Here is a 19,504-nt window from a genome sequence, read left to right on the forward strand (position 1 = left end):
GCCGGGACGCGCCCCGGGGGTGACTCGGGCTCTGGGTGACGGCGGCTTCGCCCGGGCCGCGGCGGCAGCGCCCGGCCGGACCGGTCCGGCGGCCCCGGCGTGACGCAGCACCGGCGGCCCCGAGCCCCTCCCGAGCGCCGTTTCCCGCCGCCCCCGCGCTCCCGCCCGGGGGTCCCGCCCGTCCCGGGGTCCCCGCGGGGGTCCCCGAACCCCCCGACCCTGCCCAGGTGCGCCCCGGCCCCGCCCTGCCCCGCCCACTGACGTCACCCAGGTGGTCCCCTCGTGGTCGCGCCCTTCCCCTCGCGCCGCCGCGCCCCGTCGCCCCGCCCACCCCGCCCCGCTGTCCAATCACCTGCGGGTGGGGGGCGGGGCGGCCGCGCCCCCGCCAATGGGCAGCGCATAAACACGTCCGGCGGGGGCGGGGCCCGGCGCGCCGGAGGCTTGACGGGCGTGGCAGGCAGCCAATGGCGACGCGGCGGGGCGGGGGCGGGGCCTGCGGCGGGGCGGGGCCGGGCGCGGGGCGCTGCTCGCCTTTTGTTCGGGCAGGAGCGGGGAGAGACGGTGAGAGACGGGAACACCGGGAACGGGGAGGGGAGAGACGGTGAGAGACCGGGACACCGGGAACGGAGAGGGGAGAAGGTAGACGGTGAGAGACGGGAACACCGGCAACGGGGGTGAGCCACGGTGAGCGGGGACATCGGGCACGGGGGTACCGGGCGGGTACCGGAGTCGCCGGGCATGGGAGAGGGACGGTGAGCGGCACCGGGGCACTGGGCGAGGAACGACAGTGAGCGGCGATCGGCCGGCGGGACCGGGCAGGGAGCGCTCCGGTGAGCGGGGCCGGGACCGGACAGCACCGGGCGCTCCGACTCGTCCCCGCCGCCGCCAGCCGGGACAGGGCTCCCCGTGCGCTGCCCGTGATCGCGGCCGGTCCCGCGCAGGGTAGGGCGGGCGGGTCCCCAGGGCTCCTCCCGCGGGCGGCTGCGCCACCCCGGCCCCTTCCCGGCGCTGTGGGAGCCTGTTTGGAAGTCGCGGCCCCGCGCCCCGGTGCGAGCCGGCTGCTCCGGGCCCATCCCCGGCCCCGCCCGGAGCCGCCGCTGGGCGGGCGAGGCCCTGGCACGGGGCTCTTACGCAAACTGGGCTGCTCCGTGCCCCGGCTCACACCTGGGGACACCGCGTGCTGCTCTCGAGGCCACACCGGAGCCCTTCGACACCGCCGTGCCCACCCGCGGGGCCGGGGCTGCCCCTCGCCCACGGCCGGGCATGTGGGGTCGCGGGGCTGAGGGGGCCGAGGGGGATCAGCGTGACCTGGCATCACCCAGGCGGTCCCCTGCGGGTGAGGAGTGCTGGGCACAACGCGGCAGGAGGGTCCCAGCTGAGCCCCTGACAGCGGATATCCGCACCGGGAAACATGGGGGGAGCGAAACTTGGCTGGCTGTCTGATGTTTGGAGAGGAGAGAGCACTCTAATTGCGTTAGCTGAGCGATTAGCTTAATTAATCAGGTTTACAGCACAGATGAAAGGATAATGCTGAAATGTTGCTGGGAGTTGCCCGGAGAAGGCAAACGTGGGCTGTCATAGGAACAACGCGGAGAGAGGAGCGTGAGCGCTCACCGAGGGCACGGCGGCTGCCGGGGACGGGCCCGGGGGACCCGTCGTGCCCGCAGGGGTATGAAGGCATCAGCCTGCACCCGCTCTGGCCAGGCTGCAGGTTCCCTGCACTGTTGGCGTGCCTGAGTTGACCCCCATGTCTGGGGTGATGCTCCCTGTCACATTCTCCCTACCGGAAGGGTGGTGGGTACTGGGGGCGCCCCGGGACCCGGCTGGGTCTGGCTCCCGCAGTTGCTGCACGTCCTGCTCCAGCCCACGTCGTGCTGGCTTTGGCGCTGGTGCCAGCCCCGACGCCCGCGGGCCTGGTGTCCGTCTGCCGTCGGCTGGCGGGGAGCCGGGGACGCAGCGACTCCCGCCAGCTGCCGCGGGGACGGGGCTGGAGCGGTGCCGAGGGCTGGAGCGGTGCCGGGAGCGTTTGCTCCGGGCTCTTACTCAGCCTCATCCAGGGCAGGTGCGGTGCCCGCGGGGGCTGCTCCAGGCCCCACTCTCGGGGTGTCCGGCCCAGCTGGAACCGGGACTGGGAAGGTTTCAAGGTCCCTTTCTGTGTCCTTGTCAGTGTCGGAGCTGCTTGGAAGGGTGCAGGGCACCCAGCGGAACCGTCTTTGTGCATCCGAAGCCTGTGGTTGCTCACTGCTTTGGAGGATTTCCCTGAAGTGTCATGAAAAACCTATTTTGCTGCTAATTTGGCTTAAACAAGTTTGCCATCAGGATGGGGACTGGCGCCCGTGGCTGAGGGTTGTTCTCCCTCCCAGGCCTGGCCGCTGTGCGGGCGCTGGGGCAGACGCGGGTCCCCAGTGCTCAGGGTGCTGGGGGAAGGTGTGGCGGCCGCGCGGGGCCCTCCCTCAGACAATGGCGTTACAGTCTATTGTCTGGGCGATGTGCCGTGTCCTTGCCGGCTCCAGGAAGCGCGTTCATCCCCGGCGGGGCGAGCCGGGCTGCTGAGGGGGGTCTCTTGGGGCTGGGTGTGCGAGTGGTTTGTGCACCGTGCCCGGAGCCCTGATCTCCGCGGCAGCGCGGGCGGCTCATGGCCGGGCTGCAGCCGGGGACCTTGGGGAGTGTCCCCTCTGGTCCCGGTGCCGTATTTTAGTGTATCGTTCTGAGCTGCCCTAATCCCATTAACTCTCCCCTTTGTTTCCCCCACCTGAAGCCCTTACTCAGCCCTCGCAGCTGGGCAGGCACTGCGGTGCAGCTGCACAGCTCCTTCAGCTCAGCCTGTTCCTGGGAGGACGGTTTCCCTTCAAGGCTGTGGTTTGGTGTGGGAGCGCTTGATGGGATTTGGCTTTTTATCACACTTCCAGATCTCCGGGATTTAAGACGGCGCTTCTGCCGGGCGCGCTGCCGCTCGCAGATGGCAGAGCCTGGGAGCAGAGCTGCCCTTGGCCCCGCTCCGCAGGCTGGGGGAGCAGAGCCTCTGCACAGAGAACTTGTAGAACTTTAATTGCAGCATCTGTACCGAGGCTTGTGCTGGTCTTGAAGGTTTAAATTAGACTGGCTTCTAATTAGAAAAAGTTACAAAGAAATGTAATGTCTATTAAAGAAGTACAAGCCTACCTTGGACTTCAGCTGGTGTTTTCCCACCTAGACAGGGTGTGTAGGCACCAGCATCACCCAGAGCTGGGCGTGGGTGGTGGCTCTCAGTACCATGGTGTGTCAGGGTGGGTCTATGCGAATGAAAGCAGCTCAGGAGGACACCAGGGCTGCACTGGTCCCTTGAATCACGCTCTCTGTTCTGGGAGGGATGGTTTTACCCACCGTTTCGCCATGGACACTATTTGGTGAAGTAGTGGAGGACAGTGGGGGTGGGAAGGTACAGGTGCTCGCTCCCTCTTTAAAAAAGGCCTAAACACCACGTCTGTGCTTAAACAGAGCTGGCCTTGGAGCCACACAGGTCCCTCGCTGTGTAGAGGTCCTCACCCCCTCCCCACCTCTGGCGTGGGAATGCTGCCCGGCTCGTTGAGGGCTGTGGGGGGAGGTGAAGATGTTTCTATTTAGGCAGAGGTTTCAAATACCCTTCTAAATACGCCAGCCCCGATGAGTTCTGCTGCGGCTGCTGACAGGCCCGGAGGCATCTTGACACGCCTCGGCCGCTCGGCTGCGGAATCGCTTTGGAAACAGGGCAGGAGCCTCGTGCCGCGGGTGCCGGGGCTCGTCGGGCAGCCCGCGACATCTGCGCCGTCTGATCCCAGCGAGTCCTCGGGCTCCTTCCCAGACCCGGAGCTGGCAGCGGGGTGGAGGCGGAATGCTCGGTGTTTTCCCAGTATCCCACGCCTGGCTGATCAGACCTGGGAGGGGGTGACGGCGGCAGTGCCCTCCCGGGGGGGCTGCCCGGTTTGGGCGGGGTCACGGAGCCCGTGGGGTGGATGCGCTGGGGTCCCGCGTGGATTTGGGGGTGGGTGGCTGGATGAGGCGCGTGTGTGTCCGCGGAGGGGGAGAGACCCTTGGCTGCTGGCAGGAACCTGCCGTAATCGCGGTGACGCGCGGGCAGAGCCCTGGTGACAAATCATTAACTTGCTCCGACAGGCCGGGTGCTGACGGCTGTTGGTGATAATTTCATGTGAAGCGTCTGAACTTTGCAGCTGTAATGCAACTGGATGGAGAAATTAAGCCGGGGCTCAGCACCTCCACCTCCCTCCCTGCTGCAGTGGCTCTTCCGGCAGGGCCAGGTGGCAAACCCCGTGTTTTGGACACTGGCTGGAGCTGGGAACAGCCTCCAAGCCCCAGAGGCTGCAATTATCGTGTTCTTAAAGAACAACTAGTTCTTTGTGCTCTTCGAAACAAAATAATGATTTTTTTTATCCAGATGGAGTTATTGTGATTAATTGCGCCATGCCAGTTCTCCTTTCCATGGGCAAGTGGCAAATTCCCATCTTTTCCAGGCGTGATTCTAGTGACATCAGCAAACTTTATCTGAGGAGGGGATGTGCCCGTGTGGGTCCTTCCAATCCTCTGTGGTGCCTCTGCGGATGGTGGTGTCTGTGCCAGCAACTGGGGATGCAGGAGGGGAGATGCACTGCCAGAGACCCTGCCACGGGTCTTTGATCTCTGGAAAAACCTTCCTGCCGTGGGGCTGGTGTCCTGCCGTGGGCCTTGCCCCGTGCACAGGAGCATCATGCCTGGCGTTGTGCGTGTGCTCGCAGCGGGAAGAGCACTTGACGGATAATACCGTGTTGTTTTGTGATGTGAAGTGCCAAAACATCACAGCCTGGGCCTGGCGTGTGCTGGAGCTGTCAGGAGCTGTTAATTCAGGTGCAGGCGAGGCATTTCAGGACGTGCTCTGGGTTGATGGAGGGCATCAGCTGATAGCGGCGGGTTGTGGTGGAGCTGCCATGTGCTGGGGCTGCTCTGCTGCCAGAGCCTCAGAGCCTGGCCTTGTGCTCAGGGGGGATGCAGCACTCCCGTAACAGGAGAGGGGGCTTTGCGAGGGGTATTTGGCAGCTCAAACTTAACCTCATCAGGAGCAGCTGAAAAACAAAAAAGGGTTTAGAACCTCCTCCAGTGAGGGAGCTCAGGTTTGAAGCTCCTGCAGCCTGCTGCCCTTCCTGAGTGCCCTGAAGTTGTTGGAGCTGGTGGGGCAGCCAGGAGCCGCTCCGGACCTGGGAGCATCTGTGAACAAAGGCCATGGGCTCCTTTGTGTGCAGGACCAGGCCAGTGCTGTTTCGCCTGCTCTAACTAGAGGCCGATCCCCTGCTGCCATCTCCTCCTCATTAAACTTCAAGCTGCTCTCCTTCCCCTTTGAATTCTTCCACTCATCTTCCCTATAAAGCCCCATTGAAAGGGCTTCTGGTGCCGGGATCTGACTCGAACGCTTCCCATTGATGCTGGTGAGGTCTTGACAAGCTCCTTTCTCTGCCTGCTCCTGCTGTGTGTTCCTGAGGATCCTCTTCAAAACTGCTGAAGCTTTTGTACAGTGTCTGCGGGGGCTTCGTTAGTGGCTGCCCCAGCTTCGTCAGCCCTTGGTGTCACTGCTGGGCAGCTCTGGGCAGGGGGTGCGTGTGGTGGGGGACCTCGGGGTACAGTTCTCTGGGCTACACTGGGCCCTGGGTGCCCTTGTCTGTGAGAAGACTCTGTGCTGTGGCTGCTGAGGCCGGGGCTGTCTGAGCGGGCGGCCGCTAATCCCCGGCTGCTCCAGGAAGGGGGGGACCGGAGATCGCTTGTGTGTAGCGTAAGTGCTTCTAAAATAGAGTCTTTTCTTGTGCTGCATTTATTGAATTGCTTTAACTGCCTCTTCCCCTTCCTTAAAAGCCTCAGCGACTGTAATTGCAGCTGCTTGCACGTTCCCACCACCGAGCTCAGCCCCTCACATGCTGCGGCTGTGTGACGGGGCCCCCAGTGCTGCTGCCCTTGGCTTCTGGGTTGTGTGTGCAAGGACAGGGCTCTGGGAGGGGCTCTGGTAGCCCCTATGGCACCCACACTGCTCTGTGCCAGGAGCTGCTGGAGCTGCACGTGATGAGCTTGGGCTGCCCCTCACGGCCACTGACCCCAGGACCTGGTGCCTGCTTCTGCGCAGCCCCTGTCTGAGGCTTGGGCTGTGGGGGTGCTCTGTGCCCCCCAGCTTCTCACTTTGGGGTGACTCCACACTGGGGGTCACAGCTGCTCTCCCCTGGAACCTCCACTCCCTAAGAAGCCCCTGCGCTGTAGATGTTTTTGCGTGAAGCACCACTCAGGGCTTCCCTGCTGCTGTTCTGGGCAGCTCAGCTCTACGTCTGCTGGCTGTGTCCTGCCTGGTGAGGCTGAAGGCCTCTCCAGCAGCCAGAGGGAAGGGTTGGTCAGGCCTAGGGCTGCCTGTTTGCCAGATACTTCCTCTGCAGACAGTGTCCCGGGGGGCCAGTGCTGCCTGGACGCTGATCAAATGGCTCCGGGGGCGGATGAGCCACTGGCCAGTGCCTGAGAGCTGCGGGAGCTTCCTCTGCCTTCCCCAGCATTCCTGGCTTCAGGAAGTGGTGGGAGAGGGATTAACCTTCTCCTGGCTGTGACCTGTGTGGGTGACTGAAGCCCATGACTGCCCCACATCCCATGGCTGAAGCCCCCCATGTGTCTCAGCCCCTTCCCCATCGTGGTGCTGGGGGCAGGCTGGAGGTTCTTCCCAAGCGTTTTGTCCCCTCTGAGGGCTCCCCCCCACCTGCCTCACTGTTTCCTGGGGGATTTCTCACTGTTCCCAGGAGCAAGTCCTGTTTCCCTGGGGTCCTGGCTTTGTGCAAGGAGGGGCTCAGATGGGGCTTGTTGGCACCGCTCTACCCTTGCTCTTCTACCCTTCCCTCTCTGGGTAATGCCAGCCTGGTAGGGGGATATAAGGACTGGGCTCAGCAGCAATTGTCCTGCGCCCAGGCCCAGTGTAGGGGGCTGAAGTGCACCCAGACATTCATCTTACTCATGACTGACCCTTCCAGGGTGGGTATTTTCACATGTTCCCCAAATTCTCCCCCCTCCTGCCCTCCCTTTCAGTGCTGACAGAGTTCCTGCCCCCCCTTGCAGCCCTGCCCTGAAAGCATCGCCAGGGAATGGCTCCTGCTGAAGGTGAACCCCAGTGTAACCAGCATCCCAGCACCCCTCTCTCATCCCACCAAGGAGGAGGGAGGACACCTGAGGACAGAGCTGGAGGACGGGGAGAAGCTCATGTCAGCGTCTGCCCCTCACTGAGCGATGAGCAGGAGACGCTTGACACAGGGTTCAGAAAATGTCACTGCTCACTGCAGGAGCGTCTGCCATTTACTCCACTGGCCCTGTCATCTGGGGTGCCACTGGCCTTGCTTGCCCCTGTGGTGATGAGCAAACCTTGTTGGGGAGATGCTCAGGGGAAGGACAGATGCTGTGTTTAGCAGGATGCCTGTGGTCCCTTCCGGGTGGCTCCTGGACCCAGTCTCCCGCTTGGAGCTTGTCTGGGGCCGATTGCCTGAGCTCATGTCTGGGCTCCAGGAGCTGTGCTGGCTTTTGATGTCCCTGGGTGCCTCAGTGCAGACGGAGGGGGTGGCTCATGCATAATGCAGGGCTCTGTACGGTGTCTGAGCCCAGTTCCTGGAGGTTTGCAAAATTAAGTGCCTGTCAGGTGCCTATAAATTGTAGAGCCGATGTTACCCCTCAACGATGGTGCTGCACCAGCCCCTGCCTGCTCTGGCTCACTGCTGCCCGGGGTCCCTGCCCTGGCTGCAGTGGGTGTTTGGGGTCCCTACACCCCATTTGGTGGAGGGAGCTTTTTCTCCCTCAGCCTTGCTCCCCCTGTGCTTGTCTTGTCCAGGGCAGCTTTCCAGTGTCATCCTGGGGGTTCTGGGGCCCCACATGCCGGCTGGGATGGGTGATGGCTCACCCAGCTCCTGCACCGTGGCGCTGTGCCCTGCCCACCACAGTTCCTCAGATGTGATTATTGCTTCTCTCGGGCTTTCTGACACAATTTGGAGGATCTGCCACCGTGGCCGGGATGACCCAGCTGGAGGACCTGCCCTTCCAAATACCTGTGCAGCAGCTCACAAGTGCGGGTGTGGGGCACCGCGGCACTCCCAGCGTGGCACTGGAGTTCTCCCAGCCGATCCCTGCTCCGGCGCAGGGTGGGGAGCGGAGCTGGCTCTCCTCTTGCCCCTGGCGCCGTGTGTCACACACCGTCCTGCCCCGCTGATCGGACCGCCCAGCTCCCACCCGCCGTGGGAAGGCTCTGCCCCCGCCGCCCTCCATTAGCGGGTCCCTCCACTGCCTGACCCCCGTGCATTATGCACAGCCCTTTACAGCCTCTCTGAGCCTGCCAGTGCTGCTTGACAGCACAAAAAATATTGGATTGGCAGGAGGAGCAGCGCCCTGCCGCGGCTCCGGGAAGGCGGCTGGGGCTGGCGATGGACGCGGGGGGATGCGGGATGCGGGGGGATGCGGGATGCTCCCGGCCGGGGGGACAAGCGTGGTGGGGCTCCTGTTTCCCATCTGTCCGCTGCTCCCGGGAATGAGGGCTGGGGATTTCTCCCTGCGAGCGCCGGCCCGTGCGGCTGGCGAGGGCTCGGCCGCTCCTTGGGAACAGCCGGCAGCGCTGGGACGAGCCGCGCCAAGCCCGTGCGCGCCGGGCCCCGCCGGGACGCCCCACGGAGCCGCGTCCTCGGCCACCACCCGACGCCCTGAGTCAGCCACCGGGGGCTGGAGGGGCTCAGCCCCGTCCCCTCGCTCCCCAGGAGGGTGCTGGGGCCCGAGGCTGCCGCCCCTGCCCGGCTGGTCGCTGCGACCCTCTCGCTGTGCCGGCGGCTGGAGCGGAGCCGGGGCCGCGCGGCTGCCCCGGTCCAGCCCGGCGCAGGAATCGGGGCCGGTGCAGGTGGTAATTAGGTTGTTTGGAAGTGGGTGCTGCTGCGCCCAGGTATGCCGGGCGGCAGCTGCTCCCTTCGCCGCTTATCGCCTCTGAAACTCTGACTCATCCCACTCCTGCGTGGCCGGGAAGGGGCAGGAATCCCGGCGGATGCCTGGGTGATGGGTCAGCGGCGGCAGGGCTGGGCGGGCGCTGTCTCCATCCCTCCCTCCCTGCCTGCTTCCATCCCTCCATCCTTGCCTGCCTCCATCCCTCCTGGCCGTGCTGGGGGCCTGGATGCGGGGCTGGTGACTCACAGCCCTGCGGCCTCTGCCTGCACCCTGCTGAGCTCAGGCATTAATCCGTGAGCCATCCTCCCTCCCCCTGCGTCCCCAAATTAAAGGCAAGGAAAGCCCAGCCCTGCTCCCAGCAACCTTGGCTGGTTTGTCCTGAGTGTTGGGATATGCCGGGTTGCCCTGTCCCGGCACCGCGTGGGGAGTGCCCAACCCCGGACCACGCCGTGGGCGCCTGTGGTGCTGAGCACCCGCAGGAGAGCCGAGCTGGTGGCTTTGCCTGCTTATTTTTAGGTGCTTTGGGAACATCCCAGAGAGCTTCTAAAAGGGTTCATTTTATTCTTGGAGCTCTAGCCATGTGGAGCTTGGAGCTCCTGGCATGTCCCCAGCTCTTTGCAGGTCCTGTCTCTGGAAAGGGTCTTTAAAAAGCTCCTGGGCAGCTGGGGGACCCTGGAACGGGGGATCTGACTGAGAGGCCGCCCTGCACTGGGCAGAGCCTGCCCAAACCTTGGCTGTGGTGGTGGTGAGACACGGCCTTGTGAGACACAGCCATGGTTCATGTCTGAACATGAGCAGCAAAGTGCTGAGCTGTGGGTTCGTCATCCCGGTGCTGCCTTTCATCTCCCGTGGGGGAGGAGGGCAGATAGGGATCGGCTCCATCTCCTCGTGGGCTGTGCAGGGGCCAGCTGCTGCGTTTTTCGGGGCAGGAGAGGGGCAGGAGGGTGCTGTGGTGACCTGGGCTCTCCCAGAGGTGTAACCTCTCCCCTTCCTGCCCTGCAGAACAGCCATGGAGGTGATGAACATGATGGAGCAGCCAATCAAGGTGACGGAGTGGCAACAGACCTACACCTACGACTCCGGAATCCACTCCGGCGTCAACACCCAGGTGCCCTCTGTCAGCAGCAAGTGCCTCGGGGATGATGATGAGGTGTATGGGAAGCAGTACACCATCAAGAAAACGACCACCACAAGTTACTGCCAGGGAGGGAGCCAGGGCCAGAGCCAAGCGCAAGGTAAGGGACTGCGGGGCCAAGCACATCTGCGGGCTCAGCTGCTCAGCTCCTGCTTTCCTCCCCCGTAGCTGTGCTGCTTCTGGGCACTCCTCCATGCTGCCTTCCACACCCCAGGAGTTGTTGCTGCCTAAAATATGCTCCCTCCCATCCTCCTCCCCAGCGCCAAGAGGCTCTCGTGTGGGGGTGGCGTGGCCGGCCCGCGCTGGTGCTGAGCTGCACACACATCCGAGCGCGCCGGCAGGTTGGCTTGAGATGGGAACAGCTGATCCCAGCCCACGGATCTGCCACCTGCTCTGCTGCCTGTCTGCCTGCTGGGAAGCCTGTCCCGGCGTGGCTGCCAGAGCTGCCAGCATGTGCCGGAACACCACGGCACCGGCCCGGCTTCCCCCACTGAGGCGAGAGTGACGCGGAGCTGCAGCCCCGCAGTGAAGGAGATGCTTCCCCCAGCTTTATCCCCTCAAAGTGGGATGGTCTGCTCCGCTCACCTCTGTGGTTTCCTGTCAGCATTAGGCCCTGAAAGGTTTATTTTCCAGCTCCCCCAGGAGTCAGAGCCCCTGAGCCCCTGAGCCCCGCGTGGTCCATGTGCCGTAGAGGTGGGGACCGCGGGCGGTGCCGCAGCACCTCGCTTATCTCAGCATCCTTGACAGGGAAGGCCTCGGTGTCCTTTTTCCCAGTGCCAGCTGGTCCCAAGTTGCAAATATCCTTAATTTTTTAATTAATGGGCCTTGTGTGACAACTGCTTCATCATGCTGCCTAATTGACTGTTGTCTTATCTCTGTGCTGCTGTATCTGTGTATGCTTTGAAGCTCCGGCTCCATGCAGAGCGTGCCGGGACTGCTGACGTGGCCCGTGTCGCTGCACTAAGCTCTTGCTCATCTAGTTGGGATTGGGAAGCAGGGCTGGGAGTGCTCCTTGGAGAGAGGCTGAGCCTTATACTGCCTCCCTGTCTACCCCTGCAGCGGACATGGAGGCTCAGCTGGCCATGACTCGTGCCCAGCGTGTCCGGGCTGCCATGTACCCCGAGACGGTGGAGGACCGCTCGCTCCTCATCACCACCCAGCTGGAGGGGCAGCAGACCAACGTGCAGCGCCTGGCAGAGCCCTCCCAGATGCTGAAGTCGGCCATCGTGCACCTCATCAACTACCAGGACGATGCCGAGCTGGCCACACGCGCCATCCCGGAGCTCACCAAGCTGCTCAACGACGAGGACCCGGTGAGGAACTGGGGTTTGCTGCATGTGTCTGTCTCTGTGCATTCAGCTGCTGTGCTGGCGGGTTGCACTTCCCTGACGCAGCTGGGCTCCCATCCCCGTGGGGCTCCGAGGCCGTGTCTGGCTCCTTCCTCCTGGCAAAACTCTGGTTGCCTCCTCCCTGTCCCAGGACTGAGCCCACCTTTGCTCACCCGTATTCCCTCACAGCCTGGCCTTGCTGTGGGACCCCCCTCTCACGGCCGGCTCCTCTCGCCCCAGGTGGTTGTCAGCAAGGCAGCCATGATTGTGAACCAGCTGTCCAAGAAGGAGGCGTCGCGCCGCGCGCTGATGCAGTCGCCGCAGATCGTGGCGGCCGTGGTGCGCACCATGCAGAGCACCAGCGACCTGGACACGGCCCGCTGCACCACCAGCATCCTGCACAACCTCTCGCACCACCGCGAGGGCCTGCTCTCCATCTTCAAGTCTGGTGGCATCCCAGCCCTCGTCAGGATGCTGAGGTACGTGGTGGGGGCGGGGGCTCCAGGGGGGATGGCGGAGCCAGGTGGTCCCTCCCGGGCTGGGAGCAGGGGAGGGGAGGGCTCATGCTGCTCCTCAGTGTGGATCTTCCTGCTCACCGAAACAAGGGAGTGGGAGGCTGGGAACCTGGGAAAGTCCCTGGGCTTTGCCGCGTTTGGAGCCTGGAGGGGAGCGGTCCCTACACTGCCCTGGCCATGGAGATGGGGCTCAGGCTCTGCTCTGCCCTGAGGAGGGGGTGTCCCTTCCCTGGGACCACACAGCATGGTGGGCTTTCACTGGGTCCTGCTTAAGGGTGCTGGTGGGAGCTGGGCTTGGGGCAGCCCTGTGGGCTCCCCTTCATCCCAGTGAGCCCGGTGGAGCTCCCACACTGATGTGGTCCTGCCACCTGCCCTCAGCTCACCTGTGGAGTCGGTCCTTTTCTACGCCATCACCACCCTGCACAACCTGCTGCTGTACCAGGAGGGGGCTAAGATGGCCGTGCGCTTGGCCGACGGGCTGCAGAAGATGGTTCCCCTGCTGAACAAGAACAACCCCAAGTTCCTGGCCATCACCACCGACTGCCTCCAGCTTCTGGCCTACGGGAACCAGGAGAGCAAGGTGGGATGGGGATCCAGCCTGCCTGTGGTGTGGGGTCCTGCCAGAGGGAGGGCGGGGGGGCTGTTGCCCAACCTTGCACCTCGGAGATGGAAGCCTGGGAGGGAGCGGTGGAGACCCCACCATGTGGTGTGCCCCTGGCGAGGTGACCAGAGCACTCCTGCGTGCCAAGGGGTACCTGGTTTATGTCCTGGCATGAGCTGGGGAATCCTGAGGGGAGGTCCCAGGACCCCAAAGCTGCAGCATGCCCCAAGCTTCCATTCTTGATGCCTCATCCCTGGAAGTGTTCAAGGCCAGGTTGGACAAGGCTTGGAGCAACTTTGTTTAGTGGAAGGTGTCCCTGCCCAGGGCAGAGGCTGGAACTGGATGGCCTTTAATGTCCCTTCCAACCCAAACCATGCTGTGATTCCATCTTGCAGCTGATTATTTTGGCCAATGGAGGACCCCAGGCCCTGGTGCAGATCATGCGCAGCTACAACTATGAGAAGCTGCTCTGGACCACAAGCCGGGTGCTCAAGGTGCTGTCGGTGTGTCCCAGCAACAAGCCTGCCATTGTCGAGGCTGGTAAGAGGGACTGGGGGCTGTGGCAGAGCTGCCAGAGGAGGAGGATGGTGGTGTCAGGGTGATGCTGCTGTGGGCGTGTGGGATGGGCAGTGTTTGGCACAGCCAGGTGAAGCCACCTGTGCTGGCCTGGATTCCTGCTCTGAGGGCTGCTGAGGTGTGATCTTGGCACTGTGTGTGGGCAGAATCTATCCCAGCTGTCCAGGATCTCTTTCCACACCCTGTTTGGCCTCTGCTGAGTCATGAGGCTGCCCTCTGTGTGGGAGCATTGGCCAGTGGTGTCCAGCCCACGCAGACTTGCTGCCTCTCAGTCTCCCTCCTTGTTGGGACAGCTGAGGGTACTCACAGGTGGGCTGTCCCCTTCCCTGCAGGTGGCATGCAGGCGCTGGGCAAGCACCTGACCAGCTCCAGCCCCAGGCTGGTCCAGAACTGCCTCTGGACCCTGCGGAACCTCTCTGATGTGGCAACCAAACAGGTGAGTCTGCGGGACCCCGGGTTGTGTTTTGGTGCAGCATTTTGGAGGCGTGTCCGTGCTGGGTGTAGGGCTGCTCATGCCAGGCTGGGTCCAAAGCCACGTGAGCTGCAGCAGTGTCTGTGCCTGGCAGGGTGAGGGGATGCCCCACTGTGCCCAAGTTCCCCTGCAGCATCACAGGGGCTGATCATTGCCCACGGCCCTGCCCGTGCCAGCCGGCTGCCCGTGCTCCTCTGAGTCCCCGGCGCGGGGCCGAGGCCACCGTGGTCACTCAGTGGGTGTTGCTGGGCTTTGCTCTGGCCCTGCAGCCCTGGCAGCCTGCCCTGGGCTGGCCGCCTGCCCAGCTCCCACGGGAGCTGCCAGTGGAGCCTCTGCCGAGGTGGTTGTGCCCCGCAGCTGGTTCAGGGGTGACCCCAGCCCTGCTCTGGGACTGCTCTCCCAGCCCTTTGCTGCCTCCTGATGCGTTTCCCCATCTGCTGGGGCCGCTTCACACGGATTAGAGTCTGATGCAGCCTGGAAACTATTTTGGCTGTCATGGAACATCCCCGGCTCTGCTGATTGAGGGGGGAACGTGGTCGTGGCACTTTAACCCCTTCCTGCCCTGCTGCTGGCTGTCGGCCAGCACAGCCGGACTGGAGTCACCCCGGTACTGCGCAGGGAGCGCTGACAAAGGCATCGGAAGCACGATCCCAGCACAGGGAAACTGCTGGAGACATTAAACTCTGAGTGAAGCTGCACATGTTGGAGAAGCTGTGGCTCATGCTGTGCCAGCACCGAGGAGGAGCAGCTCCAGCTGTGGGGGAACAGGAAAGGAGCTGTGTGGGAGTCAGGAACGCTGCAGCCCATCCATTGCTGCCTGCTAGGGGCACATGGGGCTGGATGTGGGGCTGCAGCCCCACCGCTGGCTGAGCCCAGGTCTGGCTGTGGGTGCTGCTCCCACCTCCCATTCTCACTCCCGCAGGAGGGCCTGGACGGTGTCCTCAAGATCCTGGTGAACCAGCTGAGCTCTGACGACGTGAACGTGCTGACCTGTGCCACTGGCACCCTCTCCAACCTGACCTGCAACAACAGCAAGAACAAGACGCTGGTGACGCAGTCGAACGGGGTGGAGGCCCTGATCCACACCATCCTGCGGGCGGGCGACAAGGAGGACATCACCGAGCCGGCCGTCTGCGCCCTGCGGCACCTCACCAGCCGGCACCCCGAGGCCGAGATGGCACAGAACTCGGTGCGGCTCAACTACGGCATCCCCGCCATCGTCAAGCTCCTCAACCAGCCCAACCAGTGGCCACTGGTCAAGGTGAGGGGCCGGAGGGGTGTTGAGGGCCAGTGGAAGCCAGTGCCACAGTCAAGACGAATCTCTCCTTCCCCCTCCTCTCTTCCAGGCTACCATAGGCCTGATCCGCAACCTGGCCCTGTGCCCGGCCAACCATGCCCCGCTGCAGGAGGCCGCCGTCATCCCCCGCCTGGTCCAGCTGCTGGTCAAGGCTCACCAGGACGCCCAGCGACACGTAGCCGCTGGCACACAGCAGCCCTACACAGTGAGTGCCCACCCCTCTGCCCTGCACAGCCTGGCACCCCAAAACCCAGCCTGTCCCTGGGGGTACCCTGTGCCCACGCTCTGGGTGGCCGTGCCCTGGCGTGGAGGGGCCCTGGCTGAGCCCTTATCCCCCGGCAGGACGGAGTGAAGATGGAAGAGATCGTGGAGGGGTGCACGGGGGCCCTGCACATCCTGGCCCGGGACCCCATGAACCGCATGGAGATCTTCCGCCTCAACACCATCCCTCTCTTCGTGCAGGTCAGGGCTGGGGGCATGTGGGGGCTGCGCTGGGCCAACCCCTCCCGGCGGGCACAGGGAGCCACAGCCCTGGGCCGGTGGCTCTGTGCATCAGGCTCCTCGCCAGCTGCTTCACGTGGTGCTGATCTCTCCCCACAGCTCCTGTACTCGCCCGTGGAGAACATCCAGCGCGTGGCAGCGGGCGTGCTGTGTGAGCTGGCCCAGGACAAGGAGGCGGCGGATGCCATCGATGCCGAGGGGGCCTCGGCCCCCCTGATGGAGCTGCTGCACTCCCGGAATGAGGGGACGGGTAAGTGCCACCGTGCCAGGGGCTGTGGGGGGGGCTCTCTGCCTCTTGGCACTGTCCCAGCTGGGGCTCTTGGGGCTCCAGCGCTGTGTGGCACCAGGAGCTGAGGCTGCTGCCTGTCCCTGCAGCCACCTACGCAGCCGCTGTGCTCTTCCGCATCTCGGAGGACAAGAACCCCGACTACAGGAAGCGCGTCTCCGTGGAACTCACCAACTCCCTCTTCAAGCACGACCCGGCAGCCTGGGAGGCGGTGAGCATCCCCTTTCCCTGGGAAAAAGAGCCTCTGGGAATGGCCCTGTCCTGCTTCCAGAAGCTCCTGCCAGCACCTCTGACCAGAGCTTGGACGGGAGCAATGGGCAAATGTGGGGAGGTGGGGGGTGGACAGGCTGTGGCCTCAGCTCCTGGGTCACAGCCTGGGACAGGTCTGGGCACCATGTGACCCCTGAGCACAAATCCCTACAATTGTGCCACCTTCTTCCGTAGGCTCAAAGCATGATCCCCATCAACGAGCCCTACTCAGACGGTGAGTACAGTGCCAGCCCTCCCCGGGGTCACCATGGGCTATACTCTGGGTGGGCAGTTGTCTCATCTCACCAAACCAGGCTGCTTTTAAAACCTTTCTCTGGTGGCTGCCAGTCAAGTGCCAGTGCAGCCTGCTGGGGAAGCTCAGTGGGATGCTCAGCTCCTCGGGAGCACAAACAGCTGCTGCCCTGGGTGCCTGGGCTGCCCCCCAGGCTGGAGGCTGGGGTGGCAGGTGGCTGTCACGTCCTTTGCAGCACCATGTGCCACATGCTGCCCCGGGTGAGGGTGGCTGCGGTCTGGAGATGTCTCTGGCTGGCGGGAGCTGAGGTTGCCACGTCCCTTCCCTGCAGAGCTGGACCCTGGCTACCGCCCCATGTACTCGGGTGACATCCCCCTGGACCCCATCGACATGCACATGGACATGGACGGGGACTACCCCATGGACGCCTACAGCGACGGCGTCCGGGCGCCCTTCGCTGACCACATGCTCGCCTAACCCGCCCTGCCCCGCACCAGGTACCTGCCGGGGTGGGGGCTCAGCCCTGGGGCAGCGCGGGTGGCTGGGGGAGGCAGGGCTGGCTGGTGGCACCTGGCGTGCCCGGGGTCCCTGGTGCCACCACGGGGTCCCTGTTGCTGCCGTGGGTTGATGTCCCCATCACCCGTGGGCTCGGGAGCTCTGGCCTTGTCCCAGATCCCCCCTCGGTGGGTGACGGGAGCTCCCTGCCGCCGCAGGTGTTCTCTCCATGCAGAAGAGGGTGGCCCCAGAGCTGAGCATTCGCGAGAAGGACTTGGGAGACAGAAGTGCCTGAGAAGACAAAACTTTTCCATTCCCACAAGAGGTTTTGTTTTTCGATTTGTTTTCTTCGCTGTGGGTCTGTGGAGAAGGTCCTTCCTCCTGGGACTGCTTCGAGCACCTACTGCCGCATCCAGCATCCAAGATACTGTTTCTGAAGCTTTAAAACACAAACCCTGCACCGTTAGCGACCTTTCATTGGCAAAATAGTCTTTTCTATGAATATATATTTCTTTTTTATTTTTAATATGGTGCCAACGGCTTTTGCCGTCTTTAAGTTTGTGCTTTCTAACTTCCCCTCAATTTGTTCTGCGTGTTAGTGTTCTAGAAGAGGAATCTAATACGGGAAAACCCTTTGCTTCCTGCAAACTCCGGCTGAATGAGGCCAGTCCAGAGTTTGCCAAAAGCAAAGGGTCCGTGTCCCAGTACCTTCGGTTTGGCCGTTGGGGTGTCTGAGGTTTAATTCTTTCCCATCAGCCGTTGGGAGCTGACTTTGTATCCCTGCCTGTCCTGCCAGTCCCCATAGAGGAGTGACTCCAGCATTAGGAACCGTGTCCTTGTACCGATCTCTGTTGCACATTTTAACCCATTTCCCTTCTCTTTGGTGAGTGGTGTGTTTCCGTCTCCTCCTCCCTTATCTAACGCATTTTTTTAAAGAGGCTCTAGATCTGATGGTGGTTTAACACTCCGGCTGGAAAGGGATGGACAGTTACTGGAGTGTGGGTCAGGAATGGAAAGTTTTATTATTTCTGTAAGTTGTTTTTGTATAGACCAAAGCAAAGAATAAAATAACCCCTGCAGCCCTGTGCTGCCCTGAGCCTGTTCTTCTGTTGGCTGGGGAGGGTCAGTGAGACCCTCGGGGCAGCGGGGAGAAGGCGGCCATCGCCCTCTGTGGGCCTGTGGGGGGTCCCTCCGTGGGGCAGGGTGACCTTGGTGAGCTCGTTCCCACGCTCAGCACTCACTTTGCCTGGCCCAGGGCCCGGCTGCCGCGGAGCTCGGCAGGACACGGAGCCTCACGTGCCGTGCTCGGCACAGGAGTGAGCTGGGGCCGAGGCAGCAGGAGCCGGTCTGGGAAGTGGGGAACATCCTGCCTGAGCTCTGCGCTGTGACTGCAGCCAACCCCGCTGCTCAGGGATATGGATCTGCTTCCTGCCACGGCCCGTGCCAGGACCAGCAAGGAGCAAAACAACAGCTGCTTTCCGGGCAGCCCCGACAGAGCCCAGTGCACTTCCCAAGGGCAGCGGGGCCAGGGCGACTCATAGGATGAGGCTGGGGGCCAGGCAGCCCTCAGCCTGCTGCGTGCACTGCTGGAGCAGGACACGGTCAGTGACAGGCCATGGCTCCAGCCCCGTGTGCCTGGGATGGGGGTTTGGCTGTGCTGAGCCTGGAGCTGCTCTCGTGGCTCCCAGCCAGCCCCGCTGCAGGTCGCAGGAATGTTCCTGGTGTCGGATCTGGCTGTCCCCCAGGTGCCAGCGGGCCTGGAGATGCCCCAGAGCTTGCACCCTAGGAGGGACTAGGTCCTGCGACCATCCCCGGGGCCATGGGCTGGGGCATGCCCCCTGCACACCCTGGGGTGCCCTCACTGGGGCAGGACTGCACGTTCTGAGACCCTCAGTCCCACTGTGGCAGAGCTGCCAGGGGGCATGTCCGGGATTTTGGGGAAAAGCAAAGCCAGAGGATAGCTGGACCAGAGCAGCCGGAGCTGTTTGCGGGGTTCCCAGGGAGCGGCATCCCTAGGGAGGCTCCTGGAGAAGCGGGACGGACTACAGGTCCCAGCATGCCCGGCCGCGCTCCACACCTGCCGGGGAGCGGCTTCGTTACCGGCGGGGCCCGGCAGCGATGTCCGAGGGCCCCGCAGCCGCCGCCACGCCGGGAGCAGCGCCCAGCGGTGAGTGAGCCCCGGGACCCCTCGGGGTACCCGCACCTCCCGCCCCGGCACCACCGCTGCACCCAGACCCGCATCCCCCGCATCCCCCGGTGCACCGAGCCCGCGGCTCTCCCGTTGTCCCACGTTCCCCCAGGCTGCCCTCGGGCACCCCAAGACCGTGGGTTTGGCCCCCGTGGGCGAGCCCCAGGCTGAGGCCCTGGAGAATTTGCCTCGTCTCGTCCCTTCCTGGCGCTCGGCTTCCCCTCGGGAGGTGCCCGGGCAGGAGCGGCAGGGCAGGGCAGGGCGCAGCGGGCGCGGGTCTGCACAGGCACCCGGGGCGGGCTGAGCCGGGACCTCGCTCCGCCTGGCCCGTGTCCCACCGGGACCACCGTCCTGCTGTCGCCCAGCTCCCGTGGGGTAGGTCACCAGGTCGTCGGGACCCGAACGCTGGTGGCGGGGGGACAGTGGGGTCCGGGGGGCGATGGGAACGGGGGGCGATGGGAGCTGCTCGCACGTGTCTGAACAAGGTTCCCCTGGGGAGAGTGAATGTGCGTGCAGGAGCTGGGCCAAAATCAGACGCAGGGCTCTGGCAATCCCGGCTGAGCTGACTCACCGGCCGGGCTCCCTCCCCGGAGCCAGCGCAGCGCGGCACCTCGGCACGGTGGGTCCTTGTCCTTCCCCGGGGAGAAGAGGGGCTGGGGGCTGGGGCTGGGAGC

At 63.8% G+C, this 19,504-nt stretch overlaps 1 protein-coding gene across 5 annotated transcripts; it reads left to right on the forward strand.

Moving 5' to 3' along the window:
• The first annotated feature begins 489 nt into the window (after nucleotides 1–489).
• JUP (junction plakoglobin) lies at nucleotides 490–17,738 on the forward strand. Of its 5 annotated transcripts, none has more exons than XM_051794602.1 (15): nucleotides 490–561; nucleotides 9,937–10,169; nucleotides 11,129–11,382; nucleotides 11,638–11,876; nucleotides 12,291–12,492; nucleotides 12,909–13,053; nucleotides 13,422–13,525; nucleotides 14,484–14,822; nucleotides 14,908–15,063; nucleotides 15,201–15,320; nucleotides 15,459–15,609; nucleotides 15,735–15,856; nucleotides 16,090–16,129; nucleotides 16,479–16,644; nucleotides 16,861–17,738. In XM_051794602.1, exons 2-14 carry the CDS (start codon nucleotides 9,944–9,946, stop codon nucleotides 16,622–16,624), a joined length of 2,244 nt encoding a protein of 747 aa, XP_051650562.1. In that variant the 5' UTR covers nucleotides 490–561; nucleotides 9,937–9,943; the 3' UTR covers nucleotides 16,625–16,644; nucleotides 16,861–17,738. The 5 variants fall into 5 exon arrangements, with proteins under 5 accessions (XP_051650562.1, XP_051650566.1, XP_051650565.1 ...); XM_051794606.1 differs by having other exon boundaries at nucleotides 510–601; XM_051794605.1 differs by having other exon boundaries at nucleotides 530–601; nucleotides 16,878–17,738.
• Nucleotides 17,739–19,504: the final 1,766 nt, after the last annotated feature.

This window comes from Manacus candei, unplaced genomic scaffold (genome assembly GCF_025592945.1).
Source record: "Manacus candei isolate 608988 ecotype Guabito, Panama unplaced genomic scaffold, ASM2559294v1 h1tg000040l, whole genome shotgun sequence".
Taxonomy (NCBI): domain Eukaryota; kingdom Metazoa; phylum Chordata; class Aves; order Passeriformes; family Pipridae; genus Manacus; species Manacus candei.

What these genes read in the sequence shown, in the direction of transcription:
- JUP (XM_051794602.1), top strand. Translation starts at nt 9,944, where the DNA reads ATGGAGGTGATGAACATGATGGAGCAGCCAATCAAGGTGACGGAGTGG. An exon ending in CCATCCCTCTCTTCGTGCAG is followed by an intron (nt 15,321 to 15,458) that starts GTCAGGGCTGGG and finishes CTCTCCCCACAG; the next exon opens with CTCCTGTACTCGCCCGTGGA. An exon ending in ACCCGGCAGCCTGGGAGGCG is followed by an intron (nt 15,857 to 16,089) that starts GTGAGCATCCCC and finishes CTTCTTCCGTAG; the next exon opens with GCTCAAAGCATGATCCCCAT.